The 25,341-nt window shown below is 35.4% G+C and overlaps 1 protein-coding gene across 1 annotated transcript in view; it reads right to left on the reverse strand.

Moving 5' to 3' along the window:
- The window catches only part of LOC129740088 (uncharacterized), a 78,320-nt gene that overhangs the window by 32,242 nt on the left and 20,737 nt on the right, over nt 1-25,341 (reverse strand). The window contains exon 2 of the mRNA XM_055731692.1: nt 15,771-17,210. Coding sequence (XP_055587667.1) covers nt 15,771-17,157 — 1,387 coding nt within the window. The 5' untranslated portion in view covers nt 17,158-17,210. The remainder of the gene's footprint in view (nt 1-15,770; nt 17,211-25,341) is intronic.

The following is a 25,341-nucleotide window of genomic DNA, read 5'->3' on the forward strand; positions in this document are numbered from 1 at the left end:
GAAAAAAAATTTAAAAAAAATCAAAATCATCTGAATTTTTTAAATAAAAAACTTTCAAGTCAAAGTGATGACTGCTTTCCTTATCATATTTTTGGGCAAGAAATGTTCACTGCCTACACAAAGTATCACCGGATGAATGCACCTAATGAAATGTAAATGAGACTCAACGCGATGAGCGAAAGAATGGATCTCACGAAAAAAAAAAACACTCTAGACCAACAATTGTGTTGACACTTTACTGAAATTGTGACAGAATAAAAAAAAATGTCTTAAAAATGAAATTAACAATCATGGAAATAAGTATTTCGACCAATTTTTGCCATAATCCGGATAATAAATCTCTCGTCTTTTTATTGACGTTTATTTGCTTCCAGCAGTGTTTGTTGAAGAACATTCTCCCAATTATAGTGCCTTCAAATATTCAGAATCCCACACCCACGCAAAGTGGAACAGGTGAAACGCGAGAAAGCCACAGAATCCATCCTGGATGGTTTTCTGCGCCCCAAGGACAAAAGCCAGATCGGTCACTGGCCAGCCATGCAGCTGTTCATCGAACCGAAAACATCCAAACCAAACAATTTCGGTTGAATGATTGTCGGAATTTGTTTTGATTACGTAACGAGAATCGAGATGTGGGTGCCGGGTTTATTTGGATTTATGGATCGACTGATCCTGACGATTGCGGATGATTTGTATTAATTTTGGTTTTCTTTTCGGCACCGTAGATTTTCAATGTCTGACAATCAACGAAACATGGGAGATTTTCCGCTATTGTAGGTAATTTTCTGCTTAGTGGGCCCACTAATCTTTTTTTTTAATATTGAACCAAATGCTTTTTTTTAATTTTCCAATATTCAATATTCTTCAATCAAATTATTTCTGTTCATTTTTCCCCAAATTGAATAATCACAAGGAATAGATAATTCACAAAAAAATTATTAATGTTAAGCTGAATTTCATGAGGAATGGCCTAGATAATGGGGCATTAGACTGAGTCGATTTAAGGTCAGTTCGAATTCTTAAGCTAGTTTTACATGAGTAAATTTGAACTTTCAGGTTCGTATGGGAGAACTGCCTTTCTTCCTTCAATTTGATCTCATTGAGCTAAATTTGAGGTATTTTGAAAATTTCCAAATTTAGTTTTTATAACATTATTATTATGAGCTCATTAAGGAATCTCTCGTTGAATATGTCAAATTATAGATAAATCTAAACACTTGTTGTTGAATACTAGATAATATTTAGATACTTTCCAATTATCTACTTAAGTGAGCTGCTTCTTACTACTACAAGTCAATCTCGACGCTATTTTAATGATTCTCATTTCGAAAAATAAATATTTTAGGAAAATTGATTTTAATTTCTATGCACTGACAACTGATATTATTTTTATTATTCTGTTATATTTTTCAGTACAGTGCTTCGAAAATATCGTGATGTCTTTATAAACTCTGAAATTCATTTTTCATTGGGAGTTGTGGTTCAACAATTTAATTTCCAAATACAAATATGATTCTGAAATAAAACAATGAAAAATCTTCATTTTAGAATTTTATTCTCTTTAATCTTAAGCGAATGAAAAGAAATCTTAATTATTTTTTGAGAACAGTAACAAATTTGCATTAAAATTAGTTTTTTATACCTTGAAACACATTATTCTTATTTTTTCAAACGATTTTCTAGAAACAATGAAAAAAAAAAATTGGAATGAAGGATCGATTTCTTATAGCATATGGCGTCAAATCGATGCAAAAATTTTTTTTGAATGATTTGGAGGTTTTGAAAAATTGGTACATATTTCTGAAAAAATAACTGTAAAATTTAACAGAAATTTTAAATGAAGAGTTGCAGAAGTTTTCTTTTAAATTTTTTTTTTAAATTTCTAAGAAAATTCAGGAATTTGACTAAACTTCAAAGGATTCTAAACCAAAATCTCAGATATTATCTAAAATCAAACGTTTTGCAGTCTCCAACATAGATGATAAACAAATTCAAATCTTTGATATAACAAAAATTAAAACGCTCCTTTGTGATGTCAGAAATGACTTTGTTATATCATTTTCATTTGAGCTTAATATAAATTTTAGAAAACTAACTTGTTTACACAGCCAGATTTCGTCAGCATCTTAAAGTATGGTAAGGTAATAAGTAAGGTAATATTAACAGACGAAAATTCTTATAGACAATTTACAACAAAAATTTGCAATTATGATATTTTTTAAATCGATTGACTTGATTGGCTAAAAAATATGTAATTTGAACGTTCTTTGATGTCTCTTTTATCAGTTTCATACTCGTTCGATTTCAGCTTATTTTTTATACCTTCGAGTTAATTTTTTTAAATGATTTTTTTTTATATTCTCTTATTCAATTAGTGGCATTTCAGAGAATTACGAAATTCCAAGTAAAATTGTTAGAACTAGAAATGATCGATTTTGGATGGATTTTTGGAAGATCGATCTTTTCAACTCGGATTTTCATCATTTTGGACTAATTCTTTCGTATGAAAAAATGAAATGCTTTAAATTCTTCATCGTTTGATATATCTTTAAGCTTTGTACGCAATTTAACTCACTTTTAAACACAATTTTATTGAAAAAGTGGGTCTTAGACTGAAATGAAAATGGAAGGTGGACAGAAATCGAGTAGATCGTAAAACTGTGAGCTAGAGCTTGAGCAATTTCTTTAAAAATAATCAAAAAAAAAAACAAATAGATTCCCTTAAATATTAATATTGTTTGATAGGCAATGGATTGCAAAAATTTGGCCTCTCCATGTTATACATGTCCGTTTTCAATTTTAACTTTATGAAAAAATAATAAAAATTGAATTTTATCAACCTTTTAAATCCCGCTTCTAGACGGGGTTTTCTACAATCGGCATTGAACCCAAGCCAGTGCTTATTTCAACCTAAGTTTTTGCGCAGAATGATTCAAATATGTTAATCTAACAATCCATACTAATGGCAACTGTTTGAAAAACAGCAAACAAAGGCTATATCTAAGAAAACTTTAACACGAGAAAACTGGAAATGGATTCTTTTAATATCAAAAGGTACAAAATTCACATTTTTTCGAGGGCTAGGGATTAAAGAACTTACTTTTTGATAATTTTGGAACGCTAGTTTTTATTTTTCTCGCAGCTCTCGTATTCTAGCAATCTACCAAAAATTGATGATCATTCATTTAATAAATTTGTGCACTTTTTTGGCAAAAAAGAGCTATACATATATTTAAAATAAAATCAGATTTGAATTAAACGATCAACTCTCCCGGACTTTGACTTCTGAGAAAAAAGTATTTTTATGTTTTATTTTTGTTTATTTTTCCAGATTCTATTTCTGCTCCACTAAAACGCATAATTCAAATGTTATGAATCCAATAAGGAAACCTTATTCTACAAAAATTCAACACAAAACTTCCCGATACTCAAATAAAAAATATATTACATAAAGAATCATTTCCATAATAAAAACCTGTGGATGATTATTTTGAATGAAATTTGTTTTTTTATTGGGATAAAACAAAAAACTGAAATTCTACCTTTTATTTGTGATTTTCAGCTAAATCGAGTCAACACTTATCCTGATTTTTAGCAGAGTTTTTTAGTAACGTTAACATGCCTCATAAGAAACAATGTTGAGGTCTTCGACAAAGTTGTTCAGCGGAAAATTTCCTTTAAACAATTTATAAATTGGCACAAAAACCATAAGCCCAAATTTACACTTATAAACGTTACTTAAAAATTTTACGCAAAATCATGGATGAGTTTTGAACCAAAACGAAGCTTTTTAGACCCCAGGGTTTGAGAAACTCAAAAAGATCCCAAATCGACTCAGTCTATTGACATTAATACATAATAAATTCGGTATTCTATATTTCAGAAACCTCTGGACTAAATTTCACTAATTTGGCATTTTTAAGTTACAGCAAATGTTGTGTTGAATTTTATTGAATAAAGCGTAACGCTTAAATTCAGTCCATTCAAGTAATACTTCGAAGTTTGGCACACTGTTGGCAAGCAAAAAAAAAACGAGATACCTCATATTTGGTCCGAAATGTGTTAAATTCATGGTTTCTCAACTATTTATGTTGAAAGAAATATTTTTTTATTAGCTTAATCTTTTTCTGAATTTTTAATCTGCTTTCCGAATCTGAATTCGGAACCTGAATTCAAAAAATTGCGCTTTGAATCTATATAAAAATTTCCAAACGATTTTTGAAATTTACAAAAAATACGATTTCCAAATCTTACTTCAGATCAAAATTTATGAGTCAAGTTCAAGAGCTCTCATTCATGAATCTATTATTTAAATTGTGTAGTTCAGGTTTGATCTAAAATCACTATTTAAAATATTTATTGTTATACATACAGATAGATACAGATCTTGAATCAGAACTAAAGGATGAATTAACAACATCTGAATCTGACTTTTCTATTTTGGATTGTTATTTCAAAGCTTTAAATTTTTGTATTTTTTATTAGATTAAGGATGCCAGATGTCATACGAAAGAAAGGTACGAACGCCTCCAAAATGATTTTTTTTGAGCAAGTCTTATGAAAATAATTATGAAAGGTTTTTGTAAGCCTAAGAGACGATTCAAAATCTGTCGATGAGTTTTGATGAAAAAAAAAAATTTAATTTTTTTTTTCTTGATTTCTTTTGAGTAATTTCTGTGTTACAAGAAAAAACTGGTTCGAATATTGCCGGGATTTATGGTCGTCACTTTTAAGATCAAATGCCCGGATTTTGCCAGATTTTTATATTGAATTGCTCGGTTTGTTCGGCCCGAATACATGCTGAAAAAATTCTGCCAACCTTAAAATAGATGTTTTAAATACCAACGAATAAAAAACAGCCATGATACAAAATAGAGCTGTAGGTACCGAATATTCGGCCGGCCGAATATCGCCCAAAAACTGCTAAGTATTCGGCCTTACAGGCCAAAGAGGCCGAATATTTATATCCAAAATTTAATCAATATCGGATTAATCAAAATTTTCAAATGATTTTGGATAATTGAAATGAAGAGTTAATCACCGTAAGTTTATTTTATGAAATTATTTTATCGGCTATATCGGTGAAATTTTATATTCTTTGAGAAAGAATATTTAAGAATTGAAAGAATATAGACGGATAGAAGATTAGAGTAAGGTGAAAGATGTTGAAAATGAGCGGAAGGGTAATTTTAATTTGATTTTGGATAATTTATAAAATATCCAAAGATAACGTTGAAACAGCTTCACAATGATCAAAAACTTATGGTTTCAGCAAAACATCTAAAGTATGTCCGTGTATTTTTCACAGTAGATACTACATGAGAATGATGACAAATATTGCTTTATATTTTGATAGTTGTTTATTCCAAATTTCCTAAACTTATCCAGGTTTGCTCATAAATTCAATAAATATTTAAACGTGCGGCGAGATAACATGCTGTGTAGAAGAAGAATTTGTTAAGGAAAAACATGCGGATAGGAAAGCATCAGATGAGATTCGTAGGATAAAGTTTTGGATAGGAGTTTTTATTTAATGTCTTTATTTTAGAGATTTTCATGGATAGGAGTTGAAGATTGTAAGTTTAGAGCATTTTTGTATTGGAAAGCATGAAAGTGTGGTGGACGATTCTATTTTAAGGTTTTCATCACATTTTATTAAAATGATAGAATAAAAATTCTACACAAATTCGTTATGGGTTTTTAAATCATTTTTACAAAAAAAAATCAAAATAGTCCCAAGTAACCAAAAGTTCCATAGAATGGTCTCTTAGAAGCTTACTCAGCCCTGATTGAAGGCTTTATAGCGTTCTACTCAGCTGAAATTTTAAGTTCTTATTGATACTTTCAAGTTCCATAAACAAAGCTGAGTAGAAGGCTACTCAGCTTCAAATGAAACTTTGAAAAAAAATCTTGCAAAAATAACGCGTTACTTTTTTACTTTGAATTCGGATCTGCTTTAATCTTTATTACTATTTATATTTGTTTCTATTTTCAACAATTTTAAACTTACTTGAAAAATTTTCCTGCATGGAGATTTGAACCTGAACCTGTGGAATGAAAGCTGAGCACGTTACCTTTGAACCATGGGTGTTTTCTGATTCAATTGTATTTAAAACCCCTATTTGAAATAATTTACGGGTTTTCCTTTCAAAAGTAGGCGCGATGAAAAATAGTAAACAATCAGCTTCAAAAAGTATAAACAGAAGTTGTGAAACGAGGACTGCCGTACGAAATAAATTATCCTTGCCTCAATTTTGCTCGCCATGAATAGATAATATCCGTGTAAGTCGTATCCACATTTAAATTTGAACGTAAGTGCACGAACTGAATTCTTTTTTGTAACATATGTATCTCGATGTATAATGTTAATTTGCAGTTCAGAAAAGGAATATACCTAAATATGTGGGCCGTGAACAAGCCGCTGCAATTTCTGTTACAAAACAATCCAATTTTAAAAAACTGCAGAAACAGATTCTACATGAGGAAGTTGTAATTTGTTTCTAGTTTTTTATATTTTCCTAACTTAAAACACATTTCATGTACATTTTAGATTGGCTGAAACCAAAGAAAACAAAATTGAAGAAAATTATCAATTTTTACAGCAAATCCTCGCATTCAACGTTGGAATAATGATGAGCTCAATCGACCCACATTTCCTAAGTGTCCATCAATGAACTTCCCGTCGAAATAATCTGCCTTTGATGTTTGTTGGAATGTACTAGGTGCTGGATGTGTCGTTAATGTTGCTGTGAGAGTTACTTTCATTGAAAAGGGAAACAAGAAGAATCGGAATTATTATATATGTTTCTACTTAAGCAAAATCGCAAAAACTATAAAATGTAGTCTGATAGTGAATATTCATATGTAATTAACCTAATAATATACAATCGCTGATAAATATGCATTTCCCAAATAATTTTTACTTTATTTATGTTTCTTCCTCCACCCATTTTCGTCCAATTCACCATCGAAGTAGGGATAATGCAACTTTTTTGGGAAAACTTATGAGCATGATAGATCGAACTGTTACCAATTAAGAATGTTCCAAAACTAAAGAGTTTGTGTTTGACAACTCTGGTTCAAGGAAAGCTGGTGCTGAAATTTGACTTTTAATTAGTAAAATATTCTCATAATATTATTTTCTTTTCTCATTCTATTTTGTTCCAATAGCCGGCGACGGTAATAAAGCAAACCATTCTTTCTTATTTTTTGTAAATAATCCATTTTTGTTCACAAATTGAGAATGCTTTCGAAAATTTTTTTAAGAGAATGTAATCAAACCATTTGAAAATTTTGACACAACTTGTTAGTCTTAAGTTGTCCACGTCATTTATTCAGTCTGTAAAGCCTAAATTGGCTAAGACGGTGTATGTCTTTTTTTAAACTCAATTCGCATTGAAGTTCCATAGAAGTTCCGCATAGAACCAAAAAGTTCGTAAGAAGTACCGCAAGGAACCAAAAAGTTCGTAAGAAGTTCCGCATGGAATCAAATAGTTCCCAAGAAGTTCGTAACGAAGCACGATAAGCCGAGTTGATATCCGAACTTTTTAAGGTACTTAGAACGCACAAATATGTTATATGCTACTTGTTTAGACTTTTTATGTTCGTTCAGAAGTCCAAATGAAGCACTTAAGGAAAACGGATTTTATTTCTCTCGAGTACCTTTTACTCAGCGAAATGTGAACTTAAAACGTACAAGATTAAGTAGCTATGGGACTCTTGGTTACTTGGGGTGTGTTAAACATGACTTTTCAATCAATCGTTCGTCATTTTCCATTCTATCATCTTTTGATAAGTAGCAGTTTCCAAATATTTTACTACAGCTCACAAAATTCACGTCTCTGAGTATTCAAAATGGAAGATAATGAAAGAGTTATAACATATTTCGAAATGTTTGCTAGGAAACAACCCCTGCATCAGGAAAATAAATCTTATAAGCTTCTGCTCAGCTGAGCTAGCTAAGCTGAGCTTGCTAAACCAGATCTAATTTTAAGAGCTTACGCATAAACCAAGTTGAAAAGTTGATAAAAAAAGGTTTTAAAAAAAGACTCAGCAGTGTACATCAAATTTTCAGAAGCTACAAGCTAAGTTTTAAAATGCATATTAAAATGAAAACATGATTTGTACATGTTTTCAAATTTGTGAAGCCTTTATTTCGAAATTTGACTTAACCGTCCAGAGTTTGAATCATGGGTCAGATTCTGTCAAATCTAGTTCTGTTAATATTGGGTTTCAAAATTTATCAGTTTTCAAGTTTTGAGTAAAATCAAGCACTGATAACAAATGAACCGACAACCTTTCGTAAAAAAACAAAAACTGTTTTCGAGTTTATATATAACCCTCCATTTGATAGAGAATTATGATATAACCTAGCTATGCCAGTTTCAAAGAAACAATTCTTGAAAAAAAATCCTCAAATTAAAAAAAAAAAACAATAGAAAAATGTAACCATTTATGATATTATAGAAGAACTTTTATAAGCTTTCGGTATCAAAGAGTCAAATACCACTGACAGCTCTGTTGAAGACTGCGAATCTTTTAAATTATGCTTTGAAAAAAACGTTATTTTGATTCATTTTATTGAAGAAAAAAATATTCCAAAATATCCTTCAATTCTCATATTTCACTAGACTGTGATAAATAAACTGAAAGAACGCCTCAGTTTTGTCATAAGTTTCAACTAACCGCGGTTTTCGAAAAATTTGATCATTGATTCGAAACCTTTGATCTGAGTATCTTAGATTTTTTCCTAAAAGATGCTAAAAAATATCTTAAGTTTGGAATCTCAAAAACTAAAGCTAGCGAAAAAAAAACCGAACTGCATATTTGAACATGTCGCCCTCAATAAAGTCAAAATCAGCTCTGAAGCCCCCGGCAAACGAAAAATCGTTGTTTTTGTTGCCTCATGCCATCGGAAAGATAAAAGTAGATATAAACAATTTAATTGCAACAACTTGTAATTTTGTTCGTAACCACAGGTATTTATCAACATTCAAATTCAAGAATTCTCTTATTAAATGCGTCACTCAAAACACAAATTTGAACATTTTGAGGTACCATGCACAGGGTTGCCAACCTTTTTTTTTTTTTTCAAAAATCAGGAACTAGTGAAAACAAAAATCAGGCTACTCCAATTTTTTTCGAAGTGATGACTTTCTTTTTTGGTCGTCGCTTAGAAATGGTTTACCAGGTTGTCAGGCTTAGCCTCTAAAAATCCAGATAATCCTGAAAAATCAGGTACATTGGCATCTCTTCTGACCATGCAATGTTGAATCATTTATTTGTTTTTTTAGAATTAACATACTGCCTTCTATCGACATAAATACATCCTCATGAAACAGGAAAAAAATTTCGCTGAAAATTTCCAAATTTCATTTCATTAGAAATTTCGCAAATTTCCAATGGAATCTCAACATATTCATGCTTTAAAAAGAGTAATTTGAAATTTTCTGATTAAATTACGTAATGGTTTTTATCTGCGATTTTTTGTTAGCAACCTGAGAGATAATTGGGACGAATGGATATCGTATTACTGTTTTAGTTATAATACTACACCAATTTCTGAGCACAAGTATTCTCCATTAGAAATAGTTTTTGGAAAATCAATTAATAACTTTAAAAACATCAATCTAAATCAATTAGATCCTGTTTATAACCATGACTCATATGTTAATGAAATTAGATATAAATTACAGCATATCCGTAAAGAAGTATTCAAAAAGATAGAAAATACTAAGCAAGCAACACCATCAGAATTATAAATTGGAAATCGAGTATATTTAAATTAGAAAACAGAAAAAAATAAGCAATTGTCCAGGACGGTCCTAATATCGTAAAAGATTCAAACGTATCAAATGCAACAATTAGACATGAAATAACTACAAAAATATTGAAAGTACATCGAACAAGTTTAATAAAACACAAAAACTGTTAGAAAAAGATAATTCAAATAATAGGTGAAATCAAAACTATCAAATGTAACTAGATTAACTATGCAAGGAGGAAGAAAGTAAAAAAAATCAATCCAAATTATTAGATTCATTTTAAGTGGTTGCACCATTCTTCCAAAGAAGGGAGGTGTAGCTTCCCGCTATTATCCATTATCCATTTCAATCCTTATCCTTCATTCCCTTCAGTCCTCTGTTACATCATTAACATATTGAACAACATGTATGTCTTTACGCATTCTAGACCACCCAAAGCTGACCTACAAAGAAGAGCCCTGCCAGCATCATAAAGCTTTTCCTATTCTTTATTTTCAAAACATTTTAAGCGTTACCGCATGCGCGCAAATCATACTCACGCAATACAGTACACCAGGGGTGAGCAAACCGCGGCCCGCGGGCCGCATGCGGCCCTCGAGGCATGTTTGTGCGGCCCGCGGAGCTAATCTCAAATTAAATTTATTTCACGATTTTTTTCAACGAAAGATTGTTATTTATAAAATAAAAAATAAAATAGTAGTCTCTACTAAACCAAAAACATGATATATCAATAACGTGATATGCACGTCGCTTGTTTGCAGTTGCATTTTTCCCATAATCATCCAGATTGTTGACTTTAGGATTTATGATTTTTATTGAGTTCTTTTTATTTATCGGAAACACGTTATAAAGAAGGTAGTTAAGACTTTATTTTTCGTTTCAAACAAAGTTCAAATTGTATAATGAAGTGAAATATTTTTGTTCTTGATTAATGACAGAAATAAATTAAATTTTATAATAAAAACTGGGCTAACGATTATAGATTTCTTAATGATAGAATTCAGCGAAATTCTGATATCTCGACAAAAACAATATCTGTAATTCTGTGATTCAAACCAAAAATTTTGTAAATATTACACAGTGAAATAGAATTTTTGGTGCCTATGTTTCAACTGATTTTGTAAGAGTTTTTCGTCCTTTATTCAAAACATTTCACATATTTCGGCTATCGCTTCTACATAGTTTCGGTAATATGGCATGTGGAAATTTTTATATTGATCAATTTTGGGTAAAATCGATCTTTCATAACTGATAAACCAATAAACCTACATAACAATCAAAAGCTGATTTTCAATCAATTTACTACCCGTTTTTTCAATCAAGGACTCAGATATTGTCAAGATATTCTTGTTTCACAAATACAATGCTTTCAAAAATTGAATTCTACTAGAAGATTTCAACTTCTTCTGACCTCATTGAAGAAGGTTCTTGAATTGAAAATTTTAATTTTTCAGCAAGTATGTTGAAGACTGCGAATAGATTTGACTTACGGTTTTAAAAATATCAAAGATTTAATTTAGTTTGATTTTTCTTCAAAATTTCGTATAAATTCCCAGTTTTTTCAGGTTTGGATGACAAAAAGAAAACTTCCAAATTCTTTTTTTCTCAGAATTCTAAATTACTCGTGGTTTTTTTGAAAGTTGGTCATTCAGTCAATAAGTATTTGTATTTAAAAGTTTTGTCAAAAAAGGACAAAAATTGAAACTAATTTGCCTTTTTTTTAAGTTATCTCGAAAACTAGAGCTGACAAAAAAACTAATTGAATACATATTTGGATCCTGCGCCCCTGAATAAGTCAAAATCAGTTCTGAGATTCCTTGCACCTCGGAAAAATGTGAATTTTGTTAACTTGTGTTATGTGTGATGCTATTTTTAGAAATTTTATAGGCAAATCAATGCAAAACATTGATTAAAAGGAGTCATTCAACTTTAAAATTAGATATCCACATTACCAAAGTCATAAGATTGTTATGATTTAGCCTTAAAAAGCCTGTCCCAGAGGTGTCTAAGTTAAATTTAAAATTTATGAAATATGTAAATATTTTCTAGAATCAAAAATGTAAACATTGACACATCTGGTTAAAAAAAAATTACAATAATTTTGGAACCTTGCTCAACATCTCTTATACTATAAATATTAAATTTTATGTTGATGTGGCCCGCCGAAAGAATTTCAAATTAAAAGTGGCCCGTTGCTTCAAAAGGTTGCTCACCCCTGCAGTACACAATTTACATAAACAACCGAGCGCGTCGTTTCCTTCATTCTTGCCTTATTCAAACTTTCGTTAAACCATTTGTCGAGCAAATAAAGTAATGTTAATTCTCCACTCGTAAGAGAAGGTTTTTCTTAATCCGAAGTCCGATATGCCTCAACAGTTACTTTTTTACTCAGCAAAATTTCGGCGATGTCAAATTTATTATTATTACACTACAGGAAATAAGAAACAGCGTGTTGTACGTTAAGCTGATTCTCTTGTGTTTAACTCTTGAATTAAACTCTTTCACTGGAAAATTATAAAAATAGTACTTTTTTACATTTTCAAATAAGACACAGAGTTCTGGAATCAAAATTTAACTTTCATTTGCTTGTTTATATGATTGATAATTTTTTTCTTATGATTGTAATGATGTGCGATACTTGAACAGAAATGAATCTTGATACTTGAAAAAGAGAATCACCTGCCCAATTCCCTTGAGTGAACTTTATGTACTCATTAATGAGCTTGAAAGTTGCAAAAGTCATTAATATGTACGTTGTATGTGACTTATTTTGTCCACTGTATGTACTCATTAATGAACTTAAAAGTTGCAAAAGTTATTTATATGTACGTTGTAAGTTAACTTGTAAGTTACGTTGACTTAAGAGTCACAAAAATGGCACAAAACTGCTCGAAGCGTGATTAACTAAGTCACAAAAAGTGCATTGAGGTGCTTTCAAAACTACATCACCACTTCGAGTGATAGTTTTAGTTAGAACAACATCTAGGTGTGGACATGTTGTGTCGTGTTCGATTTTCACCACCACCACCACCACACCAAGCCGGGCAAGTGGCATCATGGCAACACCATGTACCGAACATAGTAAATTATCAAGGAAAGGTGATATGAACCGATGCCAAGGGTGCAATTGAGTACGAGAGAATTTTTTGCTCATTTTAAGATTTTTTGGAAGCTGAATAAAAAGGCCGCTAGAAGCTGAATAGAAGGTCATTAAGGCTTGTTTTGTAACTTGAAAGTATCAAAAAGAACTTAAATTTTGAGCTGCATAGAACGTACTTCATATTTACCAATAATGGGGCTGAGTAAGCTTTTCGGTACCTGTTTTATGGGACTTTTGGTTGATTGGGATTGGATGAGATTTTCTGAATTTCTCATTTCATTTTTCGAGACAGTTTTGAACTTTCGATTTCCGTAAAACTTGTGATTGAAAAGAGATCGAGTTTATGATATTCTTCTCACCCACTGTCGAGTTCTGACTCGGAAATTTATATTATAATTCTGAATTTTAAATTTTGGTTCCCTGATCCCAAAACTGCATTTCGATATCCTTTTGTGAATTTGCCCGGTTTTGGTTCTAAATTCCCGGTTCCCTGGATTTTGGGCAATAATGAAGCCTAAGCTGAGGAAAAATGGAAAAACGGTTCGAGACCAGATTAAGATGAACAAAATGTGGAACGAATGTGCCAAAGCAGTTGACTCTAGAAGTATTCACCGTTGCATGGAAGAAATAAGGAGAAAGTGCAAATTTGCATATTTATACATTAATTATATTTTTACATTAAAGTATTTGTTGATACTTGCTTATGAGAGCCAGATCGGGCTCACGCTACTGAACGTTGCACTCCGGCTTTTTGGAGCGCTCGAAGCGTTGAAGCTGCGGAACGAGAAGCCATGAAGCTGCAAGTCGAGAGGATTATTCTCGAGCTTGGTAGCTGCGCTGCGGTTAGCATGCGCAAACTTTTATTCGACGGTTGGAAGCTGTTTCGGGTGCATCGGAGGAGGTGGTTTGAGCGACGGTTAGTCGCCTGCGATTTCAACCACTCCTTGGTTTCTAAGGCATTATGGACGGGTGCTGCCGGGCGAACTCTTGCTTATTCTCGGAGGCATCGAGAATTAGCACTATTAGCTACAAGAGGTTGCTTCTCTGGGGTAACCAGAAAGCAACATGCAAGAAACTCTCTTCGTTCACGTGCTGAGGTTATCAGCCACCGGAATCAGCAAATCATCGGTTCCGGTGCCAGTCAGCGCATGGCGCGAGACGAGAGCGGCTACGAGAGTAGCGATGACGAAGATGACGATGATGATCAAGATTCTGTTAATCTAGCACCGACTCTGAGACGCAGTCAGTGAATCAGAGAATCTACTAAGCGCTACGTGGCTAACGTAGCTGCTGGTCTTAATAAGGAGGTACCTCAAATCATCAACGAACTGAAGCGCCGCACAAATGAGTCTTATGGAAGACAGCTGTCGAATAATGGATGGTAGCCCTGGAGAAGTACGCGACATGGGAGGCGGTTGGCTTACCCTAGGTCACAGGTTTCGTGACATGATCGTTCACTGGACGAAGATGAACGATGGTGAGGTTATCACCGAACAGCCGTTCAAAGAGTTGATCGGCTGTTTGCAGTATCTGGCGATATTATCGAGACCAGTTATTTGTACAGCGTTTAGACCACTATGCCAATACCAGACCAGTCTGGCTGATAGTAACTGACAAGGCCTGAAGCGTATTCTGTTATACCTTCGACGTATGACCGATATGGCGTTGGTATACCGTAGAAACGTTTCACCGGAATGACTAATCGGATGTGCAGTTGAAGATTATGCTAAAGATTCCGATGACCGAAGATCTGTATCGAGTCACGCTTACATGATCTTCGTGAATCGAGTTTCGTGGTCAACGAAACGTCAGCAGACGGTCAGTCTGTCGTCGATAGAAACCCTTTGTCATGCATTCAAGGTTTGTGGTTAACAAACTTCTAAGAAGAAGAAGCGCGGACTCATCAGCGGATGAAGCATCTGGATGTGAAGTATGCATTAGGAAGATCGTCAGAAGTGGTCAGCTTTCTTTGAGACACATCTCTACTGAGGATCAACCAGCTGATGCGTTCACGAAGGCGTTACCAAGGGCGAGGCACACGAAGCTGTCCAGCATTCACAATCTGCGAATTGAGGGAAGGTGTTGATGCTTACGGTTTTCGGAACAATCAAAACAGTTTGTTTTGGTTCCGCATGCTTTGAATCAATTCGCAATTGAAACAATAGCGGTGATGATTGATGATGACAGCTGATGATGGTAAACACGATACAAATGTTTACATCATCACACTGTGAAGCCAAACAACTCAAACTGTGGTTAGCAGTTACACTGCAATGTTGGCAGGCAGAAAATGAGTAGAAGTATCGGAATACTTATTGAGAAATGAGTACTTTCCCGGTTAGGGCATATAAGAAGTGGAAAGTGACAATAAGCTATCGCTATTTAATATAGTTGTATTCTACTGACCTCACAGACGAAATATAAATAAAGATAACTCTATTCCACCAATGAAACCTGCGTTTTCAACAGAATTTCTACGAAATACAGGTGATTTATTATTTTCGAATTCTAAGTGGACAGACCTTTATGTATGAACTGTGTATCAAAAAATTCATATTACAAGTTTCGGAAAATCACATAAAATAAATTCTTGTTTCAAAAGGAAAAAAATCATCTGAAAGGATTCATGTTGATGAATAAAAATGTAGTGAAAATATAATCCATTAATTTCAATCAATGCATATCCTACGACATCGAATCTCACTTTGATTTTAAGTGAAGATAAGAATTAAGACAGAATCCTTGAAATATCATTTTTACGAAAAAAAATAAAATTTGAATTCAATTTAAATGTATTAAAAGTATCAATTAGTTTGTTAATTACCAACATCTATATCTATATCTATCATCTATATAACAAATTCAACATCTACTTGTACATTCACAGAACCATCATTCTCACTTACCGTTGCTTTCAATCTGTCTCCGCTCCTCGGTGCTCAGCCTCGCATCCGCTGCCACCACCGACTGGGTCGTCGGCGTTCCCGTATTATTCCTTCGATACCTAGGCCGGCCCCTCCGCTTCAACGAACCGAAGCGACTCTCTGCCAGCGAGAGCTCCTCATCATCCGAGGAAGATCCGACCGTAACAATCGGTGAATTTCTGTTGCTGCTGCGCCGACTGCTTCGACTTTCTTGTCTGCTACCATCCATCGATCCTCCATTGCTCGATCCAACGCTGGCACTACGCTGCCGGGACTTTCGCTTCTTCGTCTTTTGTTTGTCTGGATGCTGTTGGGGCGAATGGCTTCCATTGATTGTTGTAGGTTTCTCTGCTTCGACTTGTTGGGTGACGACGTCCTGCAGGTTGTGCGACAGCATTACCTTCGAGATGAGCTTGTCGATTTCGTTGATCGTCTGGTCGTAGCTGGATTCCGGAATGTCCGCTATGGTGATGCGTTTCTCTAGGTGGTTGTTGCTGGTGGTTTTGGTTTGTTGATCGTGCGATTCCTGCTGTTGGCGTCTTCGGATACTGTTGCGTGTGTGGAAACTTTCTTCTCGAACCATCAGGGTACCAGCGTTACTACGGACCAGTTTATAGATCTTCGGCTTGTCCGTTGCTTGTTGAACTTGTTGGGGTGTTGCTGAGCGATCCTCTTCTACGATGATGGTCGGAGCAGGTGGGATAATTTTAGATGGAGGCGGTGGCGTTGATGGTTTCGGTTTGATCGGTTCATCTTCAGTTGAGCTCTGGCGGAATTCACTGATCCGGCCGAGGATTGAATTGGACCGGGAAGAAGAACTCTTACGGATACGCCGTTTCCAGCCGACCTGTTCACTACCCGGGGAATTTTGTCGAACTTCACTGGCCGATTTGCTCTTGTGGATGGAATGATTGGAGTCGTTGATATCACCATTTTTGTAAAGCAAAGCACTGGTTGACAGTTTGTGACCCATGCCCTTGTTCTGGAGCTGTTCAAAGACATCACTCAAGTGAGAACTTGAGGGTATCACCTTTTCTCTCAGACACGAACTCTTAGACCTCCTATATCTGGTAGAACTTCGTGGACTCACTTCTCCATTTGAAAACTGCTCACTCTTCACTACACAGTCCGGCTTGTCGACTTCCACCATCAACTCCCCGGTTCGACTGTCGATCAGCTGTATTCGAGGGAAGTTGATGCTAGACGATGAACTCGAAGTAGTCAGCTCCCACTTCCACGATTTCGGCTTATTCAGTGCCAGCTTGAGGAAGTTGTCTCCAAACTGATCGTCATTTTCTCGATCATCTTCGTCACTTTCATCTAACCCATCTCGATTGCCGTTGACAAAAGTTGGTGCCGACGATGACATCGATATGCCACGTAATACTGTTGATCTACACGACAGCTCAGCTGGCTCGAAACCTGTAACGAAACAAACGCGTTCGTTATTCCAACGAAACTGCCACTCGCTTCTCGTAGCATTGGTAATGAACTTCGAATATTTATGTCTAGTTGGCAAAAATAACCATCCGCAAAACCAGAAATAAAATCCCCAACACATGGTAGGAATAATTATCATGCAGGTACCCCCCCTTACAAGAAGCAACAACTTTAGAGGGAACACTTTCCTGAATCATTAACCTTTATTTTATTTTATTTCAACCATTTTTTTTTTACTTCTACTCATTCAAGTCCACCAACAACCACCATCATCCGCGTGGTTGGAAAACGTGCGCGGCAAATTTGCTCCCAGTTAGTTATTTTTCATCGGTGCGATGAAAATCAAAATATTTCGTTTGTTTCTACCCATCTCTGCATCGCATCGCGAGACTTGGTGAGATGGCGAGAATTTTTCGTGCGGAAGAGAAGCGCAGATGAGCGAGAAAACTTGCATGCATTCTGCTACCGTTTTACTAGTTTTTTTTTCATCAATGATGCCAACAACGGGTGTGGTTCATGGTGATGCAGCGACACTCATATATGATCGAAACTAAATTATAAATTTAAAAAAAAATGAAAACTGAAAAAATCCATTTGGAAACACTTCGACATCAAGTCGAATTGAGCACAACTGTATTTTTCTGTTGTGATCCTAAATAACGTTGAGAATCCAGAAAAATGCTTCAAGGGCAGAAAATGCATTTAAAAGTGCTGATCCCAAACTATTCTCAGAATGTTGAATAAGTGCTTCTTAATGCCAGAAAATGCATTTAAATGTTGTGATCACAGATTAATCTTTGAATCCTGAAAAACGCTTCAGAAAGCCAGAAAATGCATTATAAAGTTGTGATCCCAAATTAAGGTTTATTTGAAAATTTTGAAAATGTGATCAAAAATAGCTCAGAATCCCGAAAAAATGCTCCAAGGGCTGAAAATGCATTTTAAAGATGTGTTTAGTTTAGAATCCCTAAAAAATGCTTATAAAAGCCCTCAAATGCATTTTAAAGTTGTGATCCTAAATATGGTTAAGAATCCCGAAAAACATGTTTCTAAAGGCCAGAAAATGCACTTCAAAGTCCTATTCCCAAATTAAGCTTAGAATCTCGAAAAAACGTTTCTAAAGGCCAAAAACTGCATTTGAAAGTTGTAATCTCAAATAAGCTCGGATTCCCGTTCTATCTTCCAGTGAGGATTAAGGTAGGAAGGGAAGGAAGGTGGGCTTCCATAACCTTCATACCTGATTTTTGTCTGTCTGTCTGTCTGTCTGTCTGTCTGTCTGTCTGTCTGTCTGTCTGTCTGTCTGTCTGTCTGTCTGTCTGTCTGTCTGTCTGTCTGTCTGTCTGTCTGTCTGTCTGTCTGTCTGTCTGTCTGTCTGTCTGTCTGTCTGTCTGTCTGTCTGTCTGTCTGTCTGTCTGTCTGTCTGTCTGTCTGTCTGTCTGTCTGTCTGTCTGTCTGTCTGTCTGTCTGTCTGTCTGTCTGTCTGTCTGTCTGTCTGTCTGTCTGTCTGTCTGTCTGTCTGTCTGTCTGTCTGTCTGTCTGTCTGTCTGTCTGTCTGTCTGTCTGTCTGTCTGTCTGTCTGTCTGTCTGTCTGTCTGTCTGTCTGTCTGTCTGTCTGTCTGTCTGTCTGTCTGTCTGTCTGTCTGTCTGTCTGTCTGTCTGTCTGTCTGTCTGTCTGTCTGTCTGTCTGTCTGTCTGTCTGTCTGTCTGTCTGTCTGTCTGTCTGTCTGTCTGTCTGTCTGTCTGTCTGTCTGTCTGTCTGTCTGTCTGTCTGTCTGTCTGTCTGTCTGTCTGTCTGTCTGTCTGTCTGTCTGTCTGTCTGTCTGTCTGTCTGTCTGTCTGTCTGTCTGTCTGTCTGTCTGTCTGTCTGTCTGTCTGTCTGTCTGTCTGTCTGTCTGTCTGTCTGTCTGTCTGTCTGTCTGTCTGTCTGTCTGTCTGTCTGTCTGTCTGTCTGTCTGTCTGTCTGTCTGTCTGTCTGTCTGTCTGTCTGTCTGTCTGTCTGTCTGTCTGTCTGTCTGTCTGTCTGTCTGTCTGTCTGTCTGTCTGTCTGTCTGTCTGTCTGTCTGTCTGTCTGTCTGTCTGTCTGTCTGTCTGTCTGTCTGTCTGTCTGTCTGTCTGTCTGTCTGTCTGTCTGTCTGTCTGTCTGTCTGTCTGTCTGTCTGTCTGTCTGTCTGTCTGTCTGTCTGTCTGTCTGTCTGTCTGTCTGTCTGTCTGTCTGTCTGTCTGTCTGTCTGTCTGTCTGTCTGTCTGTCTGTCTGTCTGTCTGTCTGTCTGTCTGTCTGTCTGTCTGTCTGTCTGTCTGTCTGTCTGTCTGTCTGTCTGTCTGTCTGTCTGTCTGTCTGTCTGTCTGTCTGTCTGTCTGTCTGTCTGTCTGTCTGTCTGTCTGTCTGTCTGTCTGTCTGTCTGTCTGTCTGTCTGTCTGTCTGTCTGTCTGTCTGTCTGTCTGTCTGTCTGTCTGTCTGTCTGTCTGTCTGTCTGTCTGTCTGTCTGTCTGTCTGTCTGTCTGTCTGTCTGTCTGTCTGTCTGTCTGTCTGGTCTGTCTGTCTGTCTGTCTGTCTGTCTGTCTGTCTGTCTGTCTGTCTGTCTGTCTGTCTGTCTGTCTGTCTGTCTGTCTGTCTGTCTGTCTGTCTGTCTGTCTGTCTGTCTGTCTGTCTGTCTGTCTGTCTGTCTGTCTGTCTGTCTGTCTGTCTGTCTGTCTGTCTGTCTGTCTGTCTGTCTGTCTGTCTGTCTGTCTGTCTGTCTGTCTGTCTGTCTGTCTGTCTGTCTGTCTGTCTGTCTGTCTGTCTGTCTGTCTGTCTGTCTGTCTGTCTGTCTGTCTGTCTGTCTGTCTGTCTGTCTGTCTGTCTGTCTGTCTGTCTGTCTGTCTGTCTGTCTGTCTGTCTGTCTGTCTGTCTGTCTGTCTGTCTGTCTGTCTGTCTGTCTGTCTGTCTGTCTGTCTGTCTGTCTGTCTGTCTGTCTGTCTGTCTGTCTGTCTGTCTGTCTGTCTGTCTGTCTGTCTGTCTGTCTGTCTGTCTGTCTGTCTGTCTGTCTGTCTGTCTGTCTGTCTGTCTGTCTGTCTGTCTGTCTGTCTGTCTGTCTGTCTGTCTGTCTGTCTGTCTGTCTGTCTGTCTGTCTGTCTGTCTGTCTGTCTGTCTGTCTGTCTGTCTGTCTGTCTGTCTGTCTGTCTGTCTGTCTGTCTGTCTGTCTGTCTGTCTGTCTGTCTGTCTGTCTGTCTGTCTGTCTGTCTGTCTGTCTGTCTGTCTGTCTGTCTGTCTGTCTGTCTGTCTGTCTGTCTGTCTGTCTGTCTGTCTGTCTGTCTGTCTGTCTGTCTGTCTGTCTGTCTGTCTGTCTGTCTGTCTGTCTGTCTGTCTGTCTGTCTGTCTGTCTGTCTGTCTGTCTGTCTGTCTGTCTGTCTGTCTGTCTGTCTGTCTGTCTGTCTGTCTGTCTGTCTGTCTGTCTGTCTGTCTGTCTGTCTGTCTGTCTGTCTGTCTGTCTGTCTGTCTGTCTGTCTGTCTGTCTGTCTGTCTGTCTGTCTGTCTGTCTGTCTGTCTGTCTGTCTGTCTGTCTGTCTGTCTGTCTGTCTGTCTGTCTGTCTGTCTGTCTGTCTGTCTGTCTGTCTGTCTGTCTGTCTGTCTGTCTGTCTGTCTGTCTGTCTGTCTGTCTGTCTGTCTGTCTGTCTGTCTGTCTGTCTGTCTGTCTGTCTGTCTGTCTGTCTGTCTGTCTGTCTGTCTGTCTGTCTGTCTGTCTGTCTGTCTGTCTGTCTGTCTGTCTGTCTGTCTGTCTGTCTGTCTGTCTGGGTCGCCATGTATTTAAATAAATATTTGCACTCTTTGCACTTTTGTACACTTTGTGTGAGTTCAAATCTGCTAAACAACGAGATTAGACTCAGTTACTTTTATCCATTTACAAAGACTGTCTAAACTGAACCGCAAAACTGCGAACTGCAAAAAACTTTAGTAACTATACCATTTTCGCTATGATTTTCTAGTCTTGCTTTCATTGCGTGCAAAAATCAACGTTAGGACATGGCTGTGAAAACAGAAAAAAAATTCCTATCATTAATCGGCGAACTTCAACAAATGTTTTGTTGGTACTTCAGGTGAGGTACGGTGAGGTGCAAAATCGTGTTTTTAATCCGACAGAGTCGGTGTTTGTTTGGACTGGTTGATATCTGAATCGAAAGAAAGCCTATAGCTGATGGCCGATCTGAAACGGTGAGTCTCTTGATATTTTTTTTAAAAGAGATTTATTTTTAAAATTATTTATTGAACATTATAACCAGTGTCTCGAAAACGATCACAAACTAGTGCAAACAATCGAAAACAAATCTAATCCCTCGAGACGATTTTGACCTCGGATGTTTCCGCAAAATGTTGTTGCTCACCATCTAAACAGCTCACGCTTGGTCCGTTAATGTTAAAAAAAAAGTTCATTCATAACACCATCACGGTTAAAGTATAATGTATGGTTAGTCGAAAGCATTGTGACTCGAACCAGAAATTTCCACAGGTAGGTAACAAAACTTATACCTTCCCGCACCTTGCGTGCGCTTTTGTTTGGCACCTTTGGGTGTTACTATTTTCGGCATCACCATTTGGCGATCTCGGCTGCTGCTAGAATTAGCGATGCGTGGGTGGCCCCAAAACAGAACTACGAACGACTTCTCTGCTTCCTTTTCTTTTCTCTACGGGCTGAACTGCGCCCGATTATTTATAGACACATTCAGAGAAACGCGAAAACCCTCCCGAGAGACGTCACCCCGTATGCCGATGACGGATTTTGTTTTTTTATGTTTTTTTTTTGTATTTTGCAACCAAGAAAATTGCGCTTATCGATGATCAGGACGCGTTTCGATTGACAGACTAAAGCTGACCCAGTTGGATTAGATTCTAAGATTGCCTTACATTCTAGATTAGGATTTTATAGGTTTAATGGTAAGACCATGTGAAAGGGAAAATGGGGAGGGGGTTAAGATTTAACGTGGTTTGTCTTAAAAAAGTGATAAATATTATTTCAGTATTTTATTCTTCTTTGTCGAGTCAAAATTGGTTATTGAAATCAAAAACTCTGGAATTCATCGTCTTAACAATGGCTGTTAGTAGTTAGATTTCAATAAGGATTCACTAATGGTGGGGTTTCGAAATAGGAACTTTTTTTTCCGCGCGTGATTTTGACCCCATATCCAAGACGCATAAAACTGAGCTGTGAACTCTTGATTGCAGTCCATAAATTAAGAGTACCGTAAAACGGGACCAACAATAAATTTTCGCACATTATCATCAATAACTCAGTCCATAACAAGGTTGCCGAAAAAAATTTTGTGTTTTTGAGAAAAAAAATTCTGACTTTCTGTGATTTTAACCAAAAATTCTGTGATGGTTTTCTGTGATGCTATTTCCGTTAATTTCATTCAAAAAACATGCTAAATTGGATCTTTTTAACATTTTTGTTGGGAAAAATCAATGAACATAACTAATCTTATAATACTTTTGTAGTTCGAAGTAAGAAATATTTATTTTATTTTAGCCAAAAAAAATTAGAATTTTGGAAATCCATTAAAAATTTAAAAATTCTGTGAAATCTGTGAATATTTAAAAATTCTATGTTCTGTGACACAGATTCTGTGATGAAAATTTTCTCAAAATTCTGTGAAATTACAGATTTTTCTGTGATTTCGGAAACCTTGGTCTATAGTTTGAAATTTTGAAAACTGTTTTCTACGTTTGAAAGCCTATTAATTGAGTATCAAATAAGCAAAATTTGGTTTTTTTTCTGTTACTAAAAATGTGATTTGAAAATTCTAAAATATGAATGATTAATGAAACCAAAAAGCATCAAGAAGCGAACGGGTAGTTGAATGTGAAAGAACTCCTATTTTTCTTTGTATATGTATAAATATAGTGATATTTTATAGTCATGTAGTGATAAATTTTTAATTTAAAAAAAATTAGGAAATTTTCCAAGAATAAGCCCGTATTCGCCAAATGGATAGGAACCCTGTCAAATGGTTAACTTTGAAGAAAAAACGAAAATGGATATAGTGGGAGGGCCTAGAGGAATGTGTGAAAGAACAATTTTATTTTTATTTTGAAGCTAAAACTATTCAGGAATTATTTAAATTTTTGCCCCTAAATGTACACTGCGTCTTTGATTTTTTTTTCGATTATAAATGTTTTTTTAAAGAAAACGTTAAAAAGCAAGGTAAAATTCATAAACAAACATTTGTAAATATTATGGAGGAGTTTTGTATCCTTTATGACCAAGAAAACACTTTTAAACCGTCAAAATAGAGACTGATCAATTTTACTCCAATGCATCAAATTCCAAACAGAGACGAAATCGATTTTTAAATCAAATTTAAAGTAGTCTAATAAATTTCTGTAACCATGTTTTACGTTCATAGGAGTCCAGTACTGGTTTTAAAAATATGAAACATGCCAAATTTCCCTTTACAGAAAAAATAATCGAAAAATATTGAAAATAGTGACCCCGGATTACGATACACAGCTTTAAAATATGTATCTAGATTAATTTTTCCAGTATTTTCACACTCATATCCAGCTCAAGAAAGTTTTGGCTAGTTTTTCAACAAAAAATTTCGACAAAAGCCAAGAATTTTATTTCAAAATTGTTTTCCATAAATGCGGGGATGGATGGATTGAACCTAAAAATAAAATTTGAATTTAATTTTTTTGAATCTCATGAGCTAACTTTGAATTGAGGCTTTAAGAGCCAAAGAGGTATAAGTGACAAAATGGTGAATTTTGAGTTAATGATGCCAAACGGTTTTACACATTTCAAGCTATATTTGATGATTTTTTTTTTAAATTTTAAAATTTTTTTAAACTTTGATTTTTTGAAAATACATTTTTTTAATGTATGGAAAATGGCCAAACACATCCATTCAAAAGCGTGTTTTCTCGAAATCAGCTTTTATGCACTTATACCCCTTTGGCTTCAAGGGCCTCAATTTGATTTTTTATTTTATTCCTCAAATAAATAAAGAAATCCGGGCAACATTAGGTAATTGGATATCAAACATCTGGACAAGTCACAAGGCGCTTAAAATTTGTTTTCCCCCTTTTTGTCAAAACTGTAGACCAGGGATGAGCCACCCGTGGCCCTCCAGACATGTGTGTGTGTGACCCGCGAAGTTTTTTTCAAATTAAATTTATTACTCGATTTTTTTTAAGATTGTTAAACCAAAATTATTATGTTTTCAAAATTTGATCATATATGCACGCCACTTGTTTGCAGTTGCATTTGTCCCATAATCATACAGATTGTTGATTTTATTTGTAGGATTTAAGCTTTTTATTAAGTTCTTTTGAAGGCATAGATGCATCATAATTTTTTTGGAAATTCGTTATATAGGAGTTTGTTGAGTATTTATTTTTCATTTCAAATAAAGTTAAAATTGTATGATGAAGTGAAATACTTGTGTTCTTGAATGATGACGGAAATAAGAAAAGTTTTATAATAAAGACTGGGTGAACGATTTTAGATTTCTTATCGACGTGACTCAGAAAAAATCTGAGTTCTTGACTAGAACAATACATGCAATTCTGTGATTCAACCCAAAAAGTTTGTAACGATAACACAGGGGAACAGCATTTTGGGTGCCTTTGATTCAATAACTGATTTTGTACGGTTTTGGCCTCCTGAATTTGAAACATTTAACAGATTTTGTCTATCACTTGCGTGTGTGAATTATTAAATTGATAATTTTTAGGTGAAATCGATCTGTCACACATAACTGATAATCCAATAAACCTAAATAAAAACAAAAGCTGATTTTCAATAATTTACTACCATTAATTCAATCAAGGACTCAGATATTGCCCTGATATTCTTGTATCTTGTGATTTCTACAATTTAAGAAATTCAAAAAAAAATAGACTACAACTTCTTTTGAAATCTGTAGAGAAAGTCATTGAATATTGGATATGAGAATTCAAATTCATTCAACAACTTTGTTGAAGACCGCGAAATGATTTGACTTACGCCTTCAAAAATATCAAAAATAAAACAAAGTTGATTTTCTTAAAATTTTCGTCAAACAAATTGAATAACTTATTTTTTACCCATTTGTCAGCTCTAGTTTTCAAGATAAAACTAGAGCTGACAAAAAAAAAAA

The sequence above is a fragment of the Uranotaenia lowii genome, chromosome 1 (assembly GCF_029784155.1).
Source record: "Uranotaenia lowii strain MFRU-FL chromosome 1, ASM2978415v1, whole genome shotgun sequence".
Taxonomy (NCBI): Eukaryota; Metazoa; Arthropoda; class Insecta; order Diptera; family Culicidae; genus Uranotaenia; species Uranotaenia lowii.